At 35.6% G+C, this 19,294-nt stretch overlaps 2 protein-coding genes across 2 annotated transcripts; one reads left to right on the top strand and one right to left on the bottom strand.

Moving 5' to 3' along the window:
- The first annotated feature begins 43 nt into the window (after positions 1–43).
- On the top strand, positions 44–16,800 carry LOC107093420 (LIM homeobox transcription factor 1-alpha-like). Its single transcript, XM_015388467.1, has 9 exons — positions 44–265; positions 1,756–1,844; positions 2,446–2,635; positions 13,151–13,383; positions 13,941–14,104; positions 14,253–14,330; positions 14,423–14,543; positions 14,621–14,776; positions 14,917–16,800. Exons 1-9 carry the CDS (start codon positions 222–224, stop codon positions 15,072–15,074), a joined length of 1,233 nt encoding a protein of 410 aa, XP_015243953.1. The 5' UTR covers positions 44–221; the 3' UTR covers positions 15,075–16,800.
- A 182-nt stretch (positions 16,801–16,982) lies between these two features.
- On the bottom strand, positions 16,983–18,379 carry chchd5 (coiled-coil-helix-coiled-coil-helix domain containing 5). The gene is made up of 4 exons (XM_015388468.1): positions 18,231–18,379; positions 17,909–18,049; positions 17,674–17,825; positions 16,983–17,250 (listed from the first exon to the last, which is right to left on the bottom strand). Coding segments are annotated over exons 1-4 (318 nt in total). The 5' UTR covers positions 18,233–18,379; the 3' UTR covers positions 16,983–17,227.
- Between the last annotated feature and the right edge of the window lie 915 nt (positions 18,380–19,294).

Raw genomic sequence — 19,294 nt, 5'->3', positions numbered from 1 at the left:
CGTTTCTGTCCATCTCCTCCCTCTGCCTCCTTTTTACGCACAAAACAACCCAGAGCGCGCACACGGCTGTCGGAGAAACCAGGAGACACAATAGACCATATTTTGAGGCATCATGCTGTTGGAATTTCTTCCATAGGCAAACTGTGCGGTAGCTCATGTGGTTGACCCATATGATCGCTTGTGTTCAGTCACATAAGAGCTGGAAGTTTCGCTGGATTTAAATGTTGCCGACCGAGATCTCAGGAGGAGTGTGTTTCACCTCAAGGTAAGACTCTGAAACTCATGAACAGGTTGTCAGAGCAACGCGGTCATGTGCAAAAGTTATACTTGACTGCTTCTTATTCAAAAGTAAACACTCTGTGGGATGTTTTTCTCTAACAATGTACATGTATTAATGACTATGATCTTTTTTTTATTTTAGTAAATTATTCCATAATATTTAGAATGGGAGGGGATGAGGAGTAGAAATGTTTTATATCATTAATGTATTGCAAATCTTTAATTTTGACAATAATTATTTTATGCAGCCAGATAACAGAAGTTGTTTGGTTGTTGTTGTCTTTTTCTTTGTTTGTTTTTCCTGATAGCAATAATAATCAATTCCAGTTTTTAAGTTATTATTTATATTTATACAATATTTATATTTATATATTATTATTTTTATTTTATTACTTTGAACTCTGTTTTAAATTCTGAATTCTTAATGGTTAACATTTCAGACTAACTGCTGCATGGAACTCATTGCATCAATTAGCTGAAGCGTCACAGGAAAAATCCCAAATCAGATTAACTGCATTTACATAATGTATTTTTTGGTTTTGATTACTTTGTTTGACAATAATCTAAATCGCACTCTATCTTTTTTCATTCTGTCTCCGGTTCTGGTTAAAGAAAAAACGCATTAGTGAAATAATCGCTTATCTCTAAGAATTGTAACATCTCAAATTGTTGGAAATTACACATAGAACTTAATCTATGTTTATTCATTTTACCATGCGATGAATTTCACACCATTTTTATCCATTTATTTTAATTCTGACTATGGTTTAAAATCCAAATTAAACAGAGAAATATCCATGTTATTTATTTAGTTTTTACATTTCTCGGGAAGCTTTTGTTTAATTTGTGTTTTTCAAAAAATATCAGTGTAGTAGAATATAATTTTTAAAATATACCGCATTTGTAGTCATTTATAAACTCTATGATGTTTTAACATAATTTAAAATGTTTGATAGAAATGCGCACAGGCCTGCGATTTTCGTTTACATCCTTAGACAATATAAAGACGGGAAAGGAAATCGTTTAATTTGTAACACTTTTTTAAATACTTTTTTTTATTGTTATTAATATTAAATCTAAAGTGTGGCCAATTTTAAAAGTTGCTTAGACAATTCAGGAGTATCCAGCTTAAAATAGGAGTCTAAGGTGGATACTTACCTTAGTGTAGTTTGAAACAAAGTTATCACCTGATGTTTTGGTTTGACTCACATTTTTTCTAACAAATGATTACAATATTTTGTTTTAGTTGCTGCTTTTGTTTCACTTTTTTATCATTAACTTTGCTTCTGCATTTAAAGGCGATAACAAAGACCAACATGTGTTTGCTGATTCCATCTAATGTTTATTATCTATACATCAACAGACAATAGAAAATATATGGAATGAATCTAATTTTTTTCCAGCTTTGGCTCACATGTTCTCCTGCTTTACTTTAAGCATCTGAATGCGTAATTACATGGTTTATTTTCTCTCTAGCGATCACACTGAGGGAAGGAGAGAAGGAATGAAAACTGAGGAAAACCAACAGTCCTGCCTGCAACAGCCTCCGTCCTCCACGCCTTATGGTCAGCTATTTTATTCTTTTTTTTTTTTTTTTTTTTTTTTTTTTTTTTTTTTGGAAAAAGGGATTTTATCAACACTAGCCTCTTTTTCAACGCACGATTATCTAAATTGAAATATTTCAAAAGTTCTATGGAAGAAAAATTCTAATCATGTAAAATAGAATAGATAAATCCCCACCTGCAGGTAAGGTAAACAAATAATAAATAAACGTAAAAATTATTTAATCTAAATTGACCTGTTGAATTTTACATAAAAAGTCTACTAATTTCCTCAGGAAAAAAAATACAAATATTTAATAAAAATTGTATGAGGTGAAATAAGTACCGTCAGTACCCGTTACAAAGGTCTGTTATGTTACCTGTTATGTTACCTTTAGGTCTGGGTTACTCAACTGAACGTTTTAAATAAGATATATATTTAAAAACTGTAACCTATTTGCCTTTGAAATATCAAAAGGGGTTTTCCTTTTTTTTCTTGTCTGAAGAAACAACAGTTGGCTTGCGCCAGATGATAGGCTTAAGCATCTTTTAATTAATTTATTTATATAATAGAACTTGTTTTGGCCTTCTCTCTGTAACTGTGGCTGTGATATGCTTTAACCAGGTCCAGATTTCAGAGGCGGTGGAGAACTTTGCGCGGGCTGCGAGTCTCCCATCGCAGACCGCTTCCTCCTGCGCGTGAACGAGCGCTCCTGGCACGAGACCTGCGTGAAGTGCGCCGTCTGTCTGAGCGCACTTACCGGGACCTGTTACTGCAGGGACCGTCTGCTGTACTGCAAGCATGACTATGAAAAGTAAGAAATATTTACTAACATATTAAGAGAAAAACGAATCAATACAAAAGCCCAGGCATTTCATAAAATAATACTTTTTCAATCATTTATATATATATATATATATATATATAACTTCTAAACATAGACTTATTTTTGTCTAATCTATGTTGTTTCTGTTTAAATCTGGTGCAGATGAGACATACCATCATTCATAAAGAGCTGCTTCTGATTAACATCATGGTGAGATTTGAGGTTAGGTCGTAGGGAGGGTTTAATAAAGGCTGCAGAATCAGTCAGTGCAAAGTTCTAACGTCTACGCAGCTGAACAGGCTGTATAGGAGAAGGAAAGACCAATATAAAATGTTACACTAACCAAAGTGGTTAGGTTGTTGTCTCAATCAATAAAAAAAAAAGAAAGTCTGAATTTTTATCCTCAGTAAAACATATTATTTATAACATAATTTTATGAACAGTAAAAACCTAAACACTCACACAAGGTTTAAAAAAAAAAAGTAAAATCCCATAAGTAAGTCACTCTAGGCCCTCAATCAATAAGCTATTAAAGAATTTTGCAATTCATTAAAATCAAAAGTGATACTTGTGTGTGCAGGCTATATACGAGACTGAACGTTTTGGAACATGATCAAACTTTTCCAGTCTGAGGTTAAAGATTAGGTGCTATGGAAGATAAAATAAAAAACAACATATTTGTCTTTGGAGATCTCAAATAAAAAAAATTTGCTATCATCTCTTCAAGTAAAATAGCTACCTCTTTGTGTCTTAGAATGTGCCTATACAAATCTACCTTCTATTAAATTCATACAATGTTCATCTCATTGTTATTCACAATCTTATTTGCATTGACAACATATAACTACCCCTTTGAATGAAGCACAGTTACTATTATTGTTTTTAATACCATAGTATATAATATTAAAGAAAAAGAAACAGCAGCTGGTCAAAGGGACAGTACGTGCTTATTGTGTGATGATTTACCATATGCTACAAATTTGTGGTCATAATGGGGTTTCTTTCTGTTTTTTGGTCCAGGCTAGTCAATATATGTGCCAGAGTCTGGAATGGACTGCTCAAAGGAAAGCCTGTAGCTTGTTATCATTGTTTTGAAATGTGTCAGACAGTATCCAGCAGTATAGACTCTCCCACTGTACCTGGCATCTGGAGGAGGGAGGGTGAGAAAGAAGAAAATCAAAGCCCCATTGTGTGACGTTCATCTGGAAGAATGAGAGGGAAAATAGTAGGAAAAAATGTCATAATTATGAAAGATGTAATGAAAAGGATGATTAGATTTCCTTTTGTAATGATCCATATCATTAATATGCACTTAATTGTTTTGATATTGTTCCAGTTGTCTATGCATATGCATGGTTGTGTGAGTTTGTGCCAGGCTTGGCACGCAGTAATATCTTTGACCTTCAAGAGATCAACAACAATGCCTCCTTGTTTTCCCTGCAGACTGTCCATCGGCACCATACACTACACACTCCCCCATCTAAAGCAGGTGTGCTCATTTTAACAGCTAAGCATGTGCAGGAATTTGGAATGTGCATAAGAATTTCTTAGGAATTTACACATGAGCAAAAGTTTATTTTTCTTTCAGTTTTTTACCTGAGACCTGATCCTCTAGCTGATGTGGTTGCCAACTTACAAGTCATATTTGCATCCTCGGACTAACATTAGGAGAAATAATCAAAGTATCTTAGAGTGACGCTTATTCATATTAGGTCAGCTTCTTGCAAACCTTTGAACATCTGCTGCTTATATTTTCTATTATATGTTGTCTCGATTGCATGACTGTGCACCAGGAGTGGAGCCAGAAAAATTTCATAGCGGTGGCCAGGCAGGGGCCAGTGTGCACTGAGGGGCGGTTGAAAACTGTCAGGAGCCAAAATCAGTTTAGGGTCAGTCTACAATAATCAAATAGTACCAATAGAAAATTGAAAAAGCAAAACATCCATATTTTCCAAATAAATCAACAACGAAAGACTAGATTTTCTTAAAGCCATTGTCAATAAATCTATACAAATATTTACACATTAATGTGGTCTAAGTCAGTTATGGTTCTTTATTATATCTAAATGGATTTAGCAATGGTTCTATATCCATCCATCATCCATCCGTTTTCTGTCACGCTTATCCCAAGCGGGGTCACAAGGGGTGCTGGTGCCTAACTCCATCCATGTCTACGGGCGAGAGGTGGGGTACACCCTGAACAGGTGTGGTTCTATATCTCTAACTTTAAAAGAGACTCCTAGATCAATGCAGACTACAGAAAGCACCAAACCTAGCTCTAAAAAGAGCACGAGTTCAGTTTTTACGTTATTTAACATTAGTATATTGATTTGAATAATCAATTAATTGTTGTAACTTTTTGTTAGTATATGGTTAATATTATATCAACTAAAAAGATCAAAGCCGTTGTACATTCCACCTGAAAGTATCATTGCTGCGACCCTGTGTTTAAGAGGGGAACTACTTGTTCTGGAGATAGGGAGGTATTTTACTAGGGGAACACGGCCACCCATGGCCCCCTTCTATCTCTGCCCCTGCTGTGCATACAGACAAAAAGACCTCTAAATCTTCACAGATTACTGTCCCCTATTAAGAATGCCCTCACATACTGCTTCCTTTATCGTCTTTTTACTTCTGGTTATTTTATGTAGAACTGACTAAATAAATAACGTGCATATAGAATAAAAAAGGGGGTAGAAATGATTTAGAATTACGGATTTGGGATGAAATTTGAAGCAACATTTCAAATGAGGAAGAAAATCAATATTAAAATATGAGCCAATTTTCCACAGTTCATCTAATCCAAACTGCCTAGAAGGAAAAAAGCTAATTCGGTATTTGCATCTTTAATATTTTGAAGAACTGCTTTTCTAAATATTTCAGGAAAGTTGCTTAAAAGCTCAAGTGAATGTAAAAGCTTGGCATTCTAGTAATTTTTTAAAATGTTATAAAATAAAATGTATCATCAGCTTGAAATGCTAAAAAAAATTATTATTATTAAAATAGAATCTTATTTTATGTTGAATTCTATTCTATTAAAGGTGTCTCTCTGAAGCTTCAGATTTAAGGACAATAATATCAATGACAGCAAAAAAGAAGAAACAAATATCCAGTTCCCAATTTTTCAGTGTTTTATAGAATTAAGGGAAAAATAAATAAAATAGTTTATTGTAAATTTTTACAGTACAAATATCTGTATTGTAAACTGTAAGGAATTGCTTTCAAATGAATTGTGTCATTTTTAAAACATATTTTTACATGACATTTACAATTTATTTTAAATAGATGAAATTATAAAGTGAAATAAAGAAACGCGGTGATTTAAAGCAGAGAACTCTAACTGTAACCTCTAGCAGTAATCTTTCCATCCAAATGTTCTGTTTTTTACTGCATTTTAATTGAAAGGCTTAATTTTCAGACTATTAGAGATGTTTTCAGCTCAGGGTCCAGACAGTTTGTTTTTTGGTTAAGGAGAACCTAAATAAAAACTTCTGTAAAACCATAAAGTCAGCTTAATTCAAGTCAGGAACCGGTTACCAATGAGGATGTTGGATATGGCTTGTGTTTATAGCAACACAAGGTGGTTTGATTGCTGCAATCACTCACAGAGAAGTTTGAAATCTTTAGTTTTGTTTGTAATTAAAAATATGTTAATATTAATCATAACACTTCTGTGAACAACATCCTGCTGATTGCGTTTTTTTTTCCATGAACCTCTGAATCTGAATCCAGTGACAGCAAATGCATTATTTCTCCGTTCCAAACCTCCACCCTATGAGCCATTCCTCTCCCTGTCTCTTCATCCATTACCTCATCCATCACTGTCTCCTTTGTAATAATATTTCTGTATACCAAACCTCATTTCCTTCTTGTTGAGATTGATAGCAGTGATGACACCAAACAGTTTATCTCCCCATTTATCCCTTGTTTTCTCTTAATCGCCCCGCCACCCGCACCATACTACTGCCTCGTGTCTCAGGAGGGGAATGAGAAGGAATTGCGGTGAGACTGATTGGGTTCTGTGCTAATTGTTGAAGTCTCTGGCTGTCCTGATGACAGATCTGACTGTGAGCTGCTGAGAAATACTAACAGAGAATTATGTAACATGTCAAAATGATCACAGAGGTTTTTCTATCAACCTCCATATAATTCTTAAACAAAAAACATATTTGAAAATAACAAAAAACAAACTCTAGAATAAAAAAAAAATCTATCTATATATTTGATCTTTTAGGTAGCCAATGATCATGAATTATAAAAAAAAAAAAATGTTAAAAGCAGTCTTAGTGTGAATTTTGTTAGAAAATACAAATGCTTGTGTTCTAATTAATGAACCATCTACTTTCTTCAAACTTGTGAGATCTTCTATTTCTTAGTGTACTGAAGCAAAATCAATTTAAAAATCAAGTACATTTGTTTCTTATGGAATGTAAATATATACCTTTAAGCTGTTATTCTGCATGAATTGGGTAAATCGTGGCTGATTTTATCGTGTGAGAAATACCATACTGTGTATGCACTGAAAAAGCATTTTCAAGACCTCTGCTAAAAAGCCTTAAAACATGTATCTTCTTTGTGTCGTAACAAACATTTACAGACATGTATTAAAATATCCAACCTTTGTGAACCCTTATTCATTTGGATAAAAAAAAATCAAATGTAATAATTGGTAAAAATAGAGTTGACATATTTGTCAGTACCTCTAAAAATCCCATTAAAATACATGTTTACTGTGGAATTGATTGGAAACACTTTCAAAGCTTACCAAAGTATTTGGAGACATCTTATTGGTAACCCCTACCTTGCCTGTTTCCTTGGGCTATAAGCATAGGATGATACTGACATCCAGTTCTGGGAAAACTGAAAAAAGGGAGTGCCTTAGTTCTTATGTAAAAATTACTGCAAATTGCCATTTAAGTTAAATTAATTTAATGTGTGGCTTAGAATTAATTTGTAAATCTATCCCAGTCTTTCTGCATAGCGTCTGCATGTTCTTCTCGTGTCAATTCTCTGCGGGTACTCCAGCTTCCTCCCACATTACAAAAGGTTAGGTTAATTGGCTTCTCTAAATTCTCATTGTGTGTGCATTGTTGTGTTTCTTTGCGTCTCTGTGTAAAATTTACCAGCAAAACAAAAGTGCATCTTTTGTTGATAAGAAAAAAGTATTAGTGACATTTACTTGAGTTTGTTAAATCTACTCTTCTTAGTGAGTAAAATCAACTTTACAACAAAAACACTATATGTAGAAAAAGTTACCTAATTAATTACCTTTATTTCCCTTTTTCTAAGTAATTGCTTGTTCTATTTTTGTCAGAACAGTCCCCACATTGCTGGAAAAGCACATACATTTTTCCACCAAGCACAGTTAGAAGAATTTAAAAGTTGTAAAAAAGAACAAAAGATTCATATAAGGAAACTATAGCTAACACATTACTGACATCTTGGGGGTCTCCAAGTCTCCATAACAAGTGTTGAACACTAACAACATGGGAGGAGCCTTTTGAATTGCATGCCAGGAGAAAGCCATTCTTTGTCCTGCTAATAATAAACATTAACATGTAAAGTTTGCTCCACGTCTCTACTGGGAATTTAACTGGAACTGCATCCTGTGGAGCAGCTGTAATGCTGTGGGCATGTTTCTATACTGAAGGCTTGGGAATCCTTGTTAATCTTGCACTGCTGTATGGAATATATCCAGCCACGTAACTAAAATATTGTTGTTGTGTTGTTCAATAGTTCAACACATGCATACTAATTAATACAGAAATGTGAAACAGAATCAACCTTTTTATGGCCATGTCAGCGTCTAGACATAAATAAATAAAACTAAAACCTTTAGAAGAAATTGTTGGAAAAGAGCAGGATCCTTGGTGAGGGTCAGGGTTACTGTGAAAGAATGTGCAAGGATAAATAAAAGACAGGGCTGTCCAATACTAAAAAGCAGATAATACAAAGGATCAACAGCCTGGTAGCAATCTTTATTTCACTTGTAATTTTGTGGAAATTAATTTCATTAAATTCTCCCTGCATTGCATTCAAATTTTAGGCAGATTTGTGAAAAATTTGCAGTGTGAGATAATGCTACTGCGAAAGGAAAAAAAACAAAAAAAACAAAACACATTTTTACTTCCTCTTCCTAAAAAAGTATTTTTTTATATCTATTCCAGTGAAGAAATCCAAATATTACATTTATCCATATTCTAATATTCAAGCACTTATCTTAACAAAAATAGCAGTTAAATAAAGATTTGACTTTAACCAGAGAAAGGGGAAATTGGGAATCAGGAAGTTTAGTGCTTTTTTGTCTTCTTCTGATGAAGTGCCGTTGACAAATCAAGTCTGATCCAATGGTAAAAACAGCAAATCAATTGTTTGGAACTGGGTTCAAATGGGATAAACAAAGAAAAGAGGATATATTTGTGGTTTAGAGAGAAAAGTCATACTAATGGGTTGATTTTTAACTGTTTTTCTTAGTGTTTGTGTGTGTATATGTCTGTGGGAGGGGTCATGCATTTGATATTGCCACTGTTTTTGCATAATGTGAGATGAGACCCCATCATCTTTCCTCCCCCACAACAATTTTATAACAGACAGCTAATAAATGTTTCATGGCAGAACAAGCTGCTCGCTTCAGCTTTATTAAATCTGAGATAATAAAGGCAGAGAGAGAGAAGGAAAAAGAGTGAGAATAGGGGGTTGCATCAGAGAGAGAGAGAGATAGAGAGATTGGCATAGACTTTTCTCTAACCAGCCTGCTGTATCTTCTGTTTCTGAGGTAACGGACCCCACTGTCCCCCATCAGCCCCTCCCTGCTGCTTCCCGCTCCGCCAGAGTCAGACAGGAAATGAGAAACGGGCAGACAGGATATTGCGTTCTGGTGGCCTGGGGATTAACTGTTTTATCTAAACTAACACACACCCTATCACTCACACTCACAAACACACATCTACATCCTGACACATAGCATTCATTCTTGATCAAAGACACAAACACATACCATGCAGACTATGTATGTCATACAAGTTTTTGGTTACTTTTTTTAATATTTCAAGAAGGAATAATGTTTCTTTATGCACCGGTATTTTTTTTCTTCTTAAAATAATACAAGTTAATGGGACTTGAAAACAACTATTCTGCGGTGTTGGACAAATGGCAGCCTCTTTTATATTGATGTTTACTCTCATATGCAGAGAACTCTCTCCTTTATTAAAACCTTTATTATTTATTTAATATTATTATTTATTTATTATCTATCTATCTATCTATCTATCTATCTATCTATCTATCTATCTATCTATCTATCTATCTATCTATNCTATCTATCTATCTATCTATCTATCTATCTATCTATATATATATATATAGATATATATATATATATATATATATCTATATATATATATCTATATATATATAGATATATATATATAGATATATATATATATCTATATATATATGAATGAGTAAGCTAGATAGTGGAAATATACATATAGAAATATTGATATGGATATATAGCTATGCACACACACAAAACTGTATATGAGTGCGTGGTGGCAGGGTAGCAAGTATCGTGGGGAATGCTGGGAGATTTTAATAACACAGAAGCAGCGCAGGGAGATTTAATAAAAGGAGATGATGTGATTACTGAACCCTGGCTCTGAGCCATTTTGCTCCACAGAGCAATATCCGCCAAAAGTGTGCTCGCTTATGTGTACACACACACACACAACCACACCCACACATCTACACACACACACACGCTTGTAAGAAACGCTATACACACACACACACACACACCTAAGAAATGAAAAACAAAATACAACTTAAAAGTAAGATTGATGCATATGATTTGTTCTTTTTTCCTGTATCTCCTCTATCCTTTGTTAATTTTCAGGGAGCGCCATTTATGTGTCACATGTTGCTATCAATAAGTTAGTAAGAAACAAAATATGGTACATCAGGGCCTGAGCATATCATATGCTGGGAGTAAACAACAGTCAAGGGGGTTAAAATGAATGACAGTCTTTCTTTTCAAGGTATTTAAGTTCCTCTGAACCCAAACCAAGCATAATTCAGAGCCAGTGTAACCAAACAAATACCTGTATAAATATTAATCATGACAACATGGGGATGAACTAAACTGTAACAGCTCTGAGATGCATACATATTTATGAAATGCTCTTATTTCAGTCCAGACAGTGTTAAACTTGTCAGAGCTCACAAGCTAAACAATGCCACATGACACAGCTTAGGGAGATGGCAAAGATTCTGGTTGTATGCACGGGATCTACAGAAATACAAAGAGGAAAAATGTGATTATACCAGAACTCTACGAATGCAGTATGTCTCTGTGTCTTTCTGAATTTGATCTTTTAATTTCTGAGCTCTAACCTTCTAACCCTATATTGCCTCAAAAATCCATGCCACTACACATGAAAGTTTTTTTTTTTTGATCTCGTACAAAACAAACCCTTGGCTGGTGTGCCCGTATATCCCCTTTCTTTGCCATTGAATTTATGCACTGAAAGTAATTTTTTGGACAGTGTTGTACAAACTAACATCTTATTAATTATTATATCAGACACTAGATATGTAGAACACAAACACTCAGAAATGTCAAAAATGTTTGTAAGAATATGGACAACCTCAGGTACATGGTTGCCCTCTGTTATTTTAACTGTGATTTTAGTTAGCTGTCCTCCAAACATGACCATGTGTGACTGATACTTCTATTAGAGGGATTAAACTGATCTACTTACAGACCCCCCGCTGCGGCAGTTACCCCAAGTTGCCGTCATTTGCCATGTTGAGTAAATTCCTACCGTGCTGTGTACACATTGATTAGGGAGTGTGAGACTTAACCGCACACATCACCCGTATTAAGTCAAGCAGTCTTGATAATTCTGTTCTGTTGAGCATTGTTCGTGGTGAAAGCAACTATTTAAGACACTGAAGTGTCTGTTCAGATGGAGAGCGAAGCTGTGCAAAGGTCTTCTTTGTGCATATATATACTTCAGATACCACTCATTAAAAAATGTTTGCACTTTTTCAGATCAATCATATATCTGGAATGAATTACGGTAGAAAAGAATGTTTAAGAACAGTAAAAAAATAAAAAAAGAGTATTTTGGTCATTGAGCTTTAGGGTTGATAATATGCATACTACTTATTTTTATTTATCAAGTAGGGGACACTGTAAATTGGGGAATTTGAGGAGACCGTTTGACAGATGGATTGAGAAAGATTAGCTGCAGCAGCTGCGTTTGGGACAGAATCACAGATTAGAAGCTCTAATGTGCAGACCTGGCTCCACACTTGCTCTCCAGTGTAAGGGCAACAGCACCTTGCCCTCTCTCAGTCTGGGAGGGTCAATACCTCAGCCTTCATCTTATCATCACTCACTTGCATAACTTTTCAATCTCTCACTTCTTAACAAGATTTGTGTTTTGTTGTGATGCTATTTCTGTACCCACAATTCTTGATTGATTTTAGTGCTCTTCTATTGCTCCTATTCTTTTGAAAACTCTACTGGTTTTCTTGTGGATTAAAACCTTTTTCTTGGTGTTTATTTCATCCCTCCAATGTGACAATTGGTATTGCATATACCTAGATGAGTAAGGGAGTTGTTGCATGCTTTAATGTTAATACCATGTGTTCAATATGTGGACAAGTACCTGAGTGTGTGTGTTTTGTGTGTGTTTTGTGTGCATAAGTGAGAGGAGAGAGATTAACCCCATGCTATCACCAATCCCTGGTTATGAGTTTACAGCGTCTGTCTGGCCATCTCACTGTTTAAACAACAATCTAATTAATCCCGTCTTTATTAGTTTCAGTGAACTGGGGAGGCAGGTTTGGAGGGCATGAGGGAAAACTGGGAATCCTGGCAGAAAAGGCTGAGGGAGGGGGAGGAAACCTAGTGCAAGAACAGGGATTTGGGAGGAATTTGAAGTCAGAGACTTGGCCCTGTGAATGTAAATAGGCACTGAAAGTGATTGTAGAGCATGAGAGCAATTGAAAGGTTAGAAAATCACAGAGGGCAAGAAATAAGAAGACTAAAGAAAGCAAGTAGTAATCAGGAAAGAAAATTAATCGAACAAAGACTATTTTAAGCACAATATGCAGAGTCATATGTATTTTTAAGATTATGGTTTGTTTAAATTTGCCAAGTCTGTTACGAAAATTATTATGCTGGAAAATGCAGCCCATTATCAACTAACTACTGCCACCTACTGCCAGTAGGGAGAAAACAAAACTCTTCCCTTTGAAAACAACTGTTACTCATCTTAACAGATGTTCACCTTGTTGCTCTGTGAATTGGGTAATGCTGAGGCAGTCTTTAATTAAAAGACTTCACTCTTGAACATTTTTATTGCTGCTGAGGGTAAATTTATCTTAGCCCCTTGTTTACATCTTCATGTTTAATTGCTTTAATTCTTTTTCTGCTTTAAGACATAAATAAATGAATACACAAGTGCATGTGTCTATACTTCTTTGTATTTTCAGGCTCTTTGTCAGGAAGTGCAGTGCCTGCCTGCAGGTCATTGGACGCTCTGAGCTGATAATGCGTGTGCTAGGCCAGGTATACCACCTGGGCTGCTTCAGCTGCTGTGAGTGTGAACGCCGACTGCAGAGAGGTGATGAGTTTGTGTTGAAAGAAGGCCAGCTGCTCTGCCGCATGGACTATGAAAAGGAGAGGGAAATGCTTGCTGCAATTAGTCCTGCTCCAACTGAATCAGGTGTAGTGTTTGATGCAATACTATTTAATTTGTACCACATCTGACAAATTTTCTTAATAAATTCTCATAATTGCCCTTCCATGTTTGATTACAGCTGTTAACATTTCAACAATCAAATTTTATCAAGTTGGCATCTAGATTTATGAATAAAACTTTAAGGCTTCTGACATGTCAGCAATACAGATAATTGTAAAAGCAATATTAATGAAATGAACTACTACAGTACAAAAAATGTAAATCTAAATAAGTATTTTCTTCTTAAAATAAGTGCATTTTTCTTGAATTCAAAATATAAGTGAGACACTTTGCCAGAGGAACAAGACAGTTTAAATTTAAAATAAGAAAAAAAATTATTATTATTTTAAGAGTTAAAATATTGATTCCATTGGCAAATCATCTTATTTACCTACTCAAATTAAGGGTAAATACACTTAATCTGAGAAATATTTACTTATTTCTGGATCATTTTTGCAGTGATTTGTGATTTTCTGCATAGCTACATGGCACACTACATTGGAGCCTGACTTTGAGCTGTGTAAACTCCTTATCATACTCAGTAAAAAGTGAGGATGAAGATGGTGGGGGAGGCTCTGGCAGTGGGAAAGGTGGTGATGAAGGAAAAGAGCACAAGCGTTCAAAACGACCACGCACCATATTGACTACGCAGCAACGGCGAGCTTTCAAGGCCTCCTTTGAAGTATCAGCCAAGCCATGCCGAAAGGTGGGTGGATCCCCTTCATTATCAGTGAAAATGGATGCCAAAACAGACCTTGACTTTACTTTCGGAGTTCATTGTTTTTTCCTGGTTGTCTGATAAAGCTATTTATCAAGTTTACATCCTAAAAGCAATGAAAAACCCTAACCTGTAGGTGAGGGAGACCCTGGCTGCTGAGACCGGCCTGACAGTGCGGGTTGTGCAGGTTTGGTTTCAAAACCAGAGAGCTAAGGTGAGACGTTTATCTCTTTCCTGAAGACATGTTCAGTCACTAATTGTTAATATCCTCAGAGGATTCTCACAGCATCCACTTTTCTATCTCAGATGAAAAAGATAGCTCGTCGACAGCAGCAACAACAGCAGCAGCAGCAGGAGCAAGAGCAACTGGGAGGGACCAGGAGAGGGCCCAGTAGAGGAGGCCGTCAAAGCAATGATGACAGTGAGGGTAAGAAATATAAAAATAATATTTTTTAGAAAGCCTTTAAAAGGTTAAAATATTTTAAATTACTTTCACCTTTCTAGATGGATCTAGTACTCACGGCATCGACAGCATGTTAGGATATCCATCTCTGCCACGTCAGCAGCTACTTTCCCTGGACCCAAACATCTATGGAGGAGAGCCATTTCGACATGGGCTGACACCTCCTCAACTAAACAGTGAGCAGATCCACTCTTACGGTAAGATATATAAAAAAAGACTCAAGTTTTAACCTCATTTTCAGGCTTAAAAATCACATTTGTTGAATCCCTCTTTCCCTTTACATGTCTGAACATTAACCCAGTTCTACCAAAAGTGTTGTCTCTTTTTTTTGCTGCAGACTCAGAGACTGTATTCCATGATTTGGACAGCGATGGAAGCCTCAGTCACCTCGGGGACTGTCTCTTGGCAACAGGAGATGGTGGTCTTCTGGCAGGACGAGTAGGAAACCCCATCGACCGTCTTTACTCCATGCAGAACTCCTACTTCACTTCCTGACACTTAAAAACCTCAATCTTTACTCCTCCTGTTCCACCTTTTGCCCGAGAGAAGCAACCTGCAGATGGGACTATTCTCAATTAGACAGGCTGGAGCCAAACATACTTCTGAACTTTTATCACTGGATTACATCATCATCAAATCAATCGGGCAAAACAGCACTATTTTGATTAGCATAATGTCCTTTCATGCTTTCCTGAATAAGAATCATATGCTGGAATGACAGACACTGTAAATCTTCATAATAATGGCCTTGTATTTTTTCAATTGTATTAATGCCATACTCAGTGAGAAATATTTAATTTCACTCTCCAACAAAAAAAAAAGAACATGACAACGCATATACCAATCAGTACATATGACTAAGTTACGTACTTTCGAGGACTCAGTCAAGTTAAATGTATTTAGGGGTTGTACTAGTTACAAAAATTTGGGGGTCTAAATAATATTAGGACATTGGTAAAGCTCCTTTGTTTTGTCTGGATTCATTTTTAAGCAATGTTTAAGGATGATTGCAACATATACAAGAGTATATGGAGTGGATTACAGTTTTGCTCTCAGGTTAGTGTGTATGTTTTTGTGACCTGAGCCTCATCTCAGGAAATTGCGTTGGTTAGAAAACACCTTTAACTTCCCTTTTATTTCAAATTTTATCCTTTTTGAGGCTTGACAACAAAAAAAGTGGACCAAAAATAAATTGTTTTTACATTATTAACAAAACAGATGACCCCTCAAGAGTCATTTGAAAAGCCTTAATTAGAACAGGGTGATTAAGTGATTATCACTTCAGTTTATGCTTTTATAATATTAACAGTAAAATTAGTGCAGTAGTTTAAACCAAAAGATCTACAATGCCCAAATCTTAGGACTTAAAGTCCACGGTGGTGAATTCCAAATGTAAATGCGAGTATGACTGCGTTACACATAATTGTTGCAATCACTTTCTGTAATAATTTCCTTCGTCTTGAATATCCTGATAGATTCTGTTGGGTAGACATTTTGTACCTGTGATAATCAGCAAATATTTAAACCATAGCATGATATCTGTGTGCCACAAAGTAGATCTATAGAACTAGAATCCAATTTTTGGGGGGTGGGAAATAGCCAATTTTGCTGTAGGGATCTAAACAGACCTTTCCTGTGGCACAGCAAGAAAAAAAAAAGAAACTACAGCGATACCTATCTTATTTAGTTGTCGGTGAATAGCCGGAACCTGGGGTACTCTTAAGAAATTGTTTGATTCTAATCAAATACTTGGCGTTCTTACTGTGATATTAATGTGAATGTAATTTATTTGTGTGGTAGTAGATGATATTCTATTTTGTTCAGTGACAGCAAGGTGATGTGCTTTGAATTCAATGTTCATGTATCTTCAATACAAACTGCAGTTTTGCCTTTGAAGTAAAATTGGCTTATTTGTCCTTAATGAAATAAATAATGAAAGTCTAACAAATTGTTCCCATGGTATTAACTAGTAATACACCTTAAAATAAAGGAATCTGTTTCTCCCCCATTACTCACCCCAAACCTTTAATAATTGAACCAGAAAATGTCTGTTCTGCTTAACGGTCACAAGGTTCATAACTCAACATCCTCCCTCTGTCTGTCTCAGTGGTCCTGCTGATTAGTGGTGAGTAACCGCCTTTTTTTTTTTTCTTTCCCTCCTATCTTCCCAGACTCCCTATTGCTCATTGACTCAATAGTCAGTAGAATATGTGTGGGAGCAATTACACTTCAGATTAATATTTGACAATGACCTGGAGAATGCATTGGTAGGAGGGACAGACATAAAACAAAACAAAACTATTTTTGTAAAACCGAAGAACACAAAATGTTGCAAATCTTGCTGTTTTTATTCAAAGGAAAGTATAAATGATATTAAGATGAGCGCCCTTAATGGGCCCACCCAAATGCTATTATTTACAGTTCTGGAGCATTGCTATTTTATTAATTTCAGTTAAAACGGGTCACATTGAGATTAACAGATGTTAAACACTTTGGTTGTGTGTGTATATAGAAATTCTTATATATATATATTTACACAACACAAGTATATATAGGATATTTGTACTGTAGACATGTCCAAATTCAGCTTGTATAAGCTGTTGAAGCCAGAAGTTTGATCTGAAGATGGAAGATGTGGAATCCAATGATCAGTCAGAACTCGTTTCAGATGCTGGGAGTAAAAGAGCAAATTAGCAAATTAATTGTTACAATAAATGAACAATATCATATAAAGATTTAAATATATTTATCATTTAAACATAGTTACTGCACACAATTAACCCTCCTAGTACCACCATATCAGCACAGGTAAAGCATTTCCCTTAATTGGCACTCACTATCTGCACTAGTATAACTCTAGCGCTATTAAAAGAAATCTATGTTAACAAAGGTGGTAAATATTTAGAATTTAGATCATAAGAGTGTGTTAGAGAAATACATTTTTACCAAATAAACAGCATAACCAAAGATGATACGTAAAGCCTCTTTCCTTTTTATAAAATGTATAAATAAGGTGAGGAATTCAGCACTGATGTAAAAATGTTACAAGCCAGAATGTGTGACCTTGAGATCTTTGATCCCAAGAAGGTCTTACCCACGCTGCTGAGGTCAACAGAGTCTGCACAGCCTAGAAAGCGGGTCACGTGTGCCGAACAGGAGGTAGGTGAGTTCTGGTTTTCTTTCAGGCATTGCTCAAATTTCCCAAATTCAGTGGAACAGTCTTGCCGGATTTTCTGTATCACTGGACTGTAAAAAAACAGAGGTTGGATACACACTGTAAATACCACCAGAAGTTATATAGTTGTATGTCATAGGTCAAACTGACTTACTGTGATGATGTGCATTGAGAAACCTTCGTCTTTAGGTCATGGCACTTTTGCTGCCATGACGTCGGATTTGAAGCCACGCATGACCCATATGTCTCCAATTCTTTATAACAGTACTTTGTTGATATTTCCATAGCCGCTTGCCTGAAAGGAAACGGATTTATACACACAGAGGACAGGTGAGTGTGATCATCCCTCACTAAGCTGAGAAACGTGCTAAACAGCAGAATGCAGAAGGGTTACACTGAGGCGCTCTGATCCGATCAAACTAAACCATATACATGTATCAGTCATTACTAGTATAAGAAGTAATTCAAATTCTTACATCTTGATGCTCGTAGTTGTGTCGACGCAGGAATTGTAAACAAGGTTTCACTCCCACTATAAGTGAAAACGAGGTCTATACGATTAACAGCTAGGATACACACAACGGCCTGAGATTGGAAGGTTAAAAGCAAAACTACATTGACGTCATACGAGTTGGTTGGCTGAGGTTTGCGTCTGTCAAGTATTTGGGTAACGCCTCCAGAGTGACGTTTGTGTTTAAAGCAGTAGCAAATTTAATCACTACAAAGTATATGTATTTAGTTGATTTGCTTGTTTAACCGTAGAGAGTCGCAGACCCGGGGCCGCAAAAAAATAAAATAAAATAAATTTGGCTCTTTGACCTCCCCAACAGTGTCCCTTTGACCTCCACTACTGTACTGAGAAAATAAACTCTCACCATAAAATCCCAATATCTAGACAAACAAAAACGTGTGTCATAGCCTACTGTGTCCAAAAATAAGCATAAATATACGCAGGGATTCAGGAACATTACATTTGAAAGATATATACTATATGAACATTTTTGTTCCCAAAGCGAACAAATATTGGAGAATGCTATCCACCCCCTGCTGGCAGACACTAAACATCCACACTAAACATCAACTAAATCGACAGACATCTCCATCTTTTAGTTGGCCTCCCCTTATTAGGTGGATTAAACTGTACGATTGACAAATCAAGATAGGAATGGTATAGGCTAAAGATGACCACTCCAAAGTTTAAAGACAAAAATAATTAAAATAATGAAAAATAGCTAATAGAATAATCAGCTTTCAGTCCATGGCGGCTTCATAGTCATAAATTATTTTTTGTAAAATACATTTCTTTCAATTTAATGTCCTCCAGTTCTCTACAACTTCTTTGTTTTATTGTGTGTCCTTTTAATGTCATTTGTTTATTAAAACAGGCTAGGAAACTGAAATATTACTAACAATTTATTACCTTAAACATAGTTCAGGCGTCCAACAACAACAACAACAACAAAAAAAAAAAAACTTTAGAAAAAAAAAAAAAAAGAGACTGACACCGTCTAAACATTACGTGTCTTTGCGTGCTTACGTA

This window comes from Cyprinodon variegatus, unplaced genomic scaffold (genome assembly GCF_000732505.1).
Source record: "Cyprinodon variegatus isolate N-32 unplaced genomic scaffold, C_variegatus-1.0 Scaffold423, whole genome shotgun sequence".
Classification (NCBI taxonomy): Eukaryota; Metazoa; Chordata; class Actinopteri; order Cyprinodontiformes; family Cyprinodontidae; genus Cyprinodon; species Cyprinodon variegatus.
This window is presented reverse-complemented; position numbering and strand designations above follow the sequence as displayed.